This window comes from Bison bison, unplaced genomic scaffold, assembly GCF_000754665.1.
Source record: "Bison bison bison isolate TAMUID 2011002044 unplaced genomic scaffold, Bison_UMD1.0 scf7180017864239, whole genome shotgun sequence".
NCBI classification, from domain to species: Eukaryota; Metazoa; Chordata; class Mammalia; order Artiodactyla; family Bovidae; genus Bison; species Bison bison.
In genome coordinates this window covers 6,366,386-6,366,964 of record NW_011494811.1, presented here as the reverse complement: position 1 = coordinate 6,366,964, position 579 = coordinate 6,366,386, and the positions used below count along the sequence as shown (strand labels likewise).

The 579-nt window shown below is 68.9% G+C and overlaps 1 protein-coding gene across 4 annotated transcripts in view; it reads right to left on the bottom strand.

The window, feature by feature from the left end:
* The window catches only part of MAX (MYC associated factor X), a 24,435-nt gene extending 23,909 nt beyond the window's left edge, over positions 1–526 (bottom strand). For all 4 annotated transcript variants that reach the window (XR_825828.1, XR_825829.1, XM_010846756.1 and 1 more), the window contains exon 1: positions 271–526. Coding sequence is in view for 2 of the 4 variants with exons in the window: in XM_010846756.1 (XP_010845058.1) it covers positions 271–306 (36 nt within the window). In the remaining 2 variants the exon portion in view is untranslated. The remainder of the gene's footprint in view (positions 1–270) is intronic.
* Positions 527–579: the final 53 nt, after the last annotated feature.

The following is a 579-nucleotide window of genomic DNA, read 5'->3' as shown; positions in this document are numbered from 1 at the left end:
ACGGGAGGCCGCAGCACCTTCCTCCACCGGGGGAGGCTGGGGTCCCAGAGGCCGCGTGTCTCCTCCCCACCTCCAGTCTCAGAAGGCCGCTCCGGCCAAGAGCCCGGAGAGAGCGAGCCGGGAGCGCGACGGAGGGGGGTCCCAGCCCAGCGGGGGAAGGGGAAGGAGGCGGCGTCTGCCCGGTCCCCTGCCGCCGTCGCCCTGCTGAGAACCCCGGCCGCTGTCCCAGCCTGACAACCCGCAAGGGAAGGAAGAAGCCCCAGGACTCACGTCGCTCTCCACCTCGATGTCATCGTTATCGCTCATTTCCTACGGCCCAGGGAGCGGCCACTGCAGCGGCGGCGGGGAAAGGGGAGGGGTGGAGGGGAGGGGGAAGTCACCGACAACAACAAGCCGAGTCCCCCCCCACACACACTCACTCACTCACTCACTCACTCGCTCTCTCACTCACACACACACACACACAACACGGGCGAGAACCACCTCCTCACTGCAGCACCGGATCAACGGCGGCACGCACGCCCGGTCGGCCCCCTGCCACGTGACCGAGCTCGTCACGCTGGGGCCGCCGAGACTTGC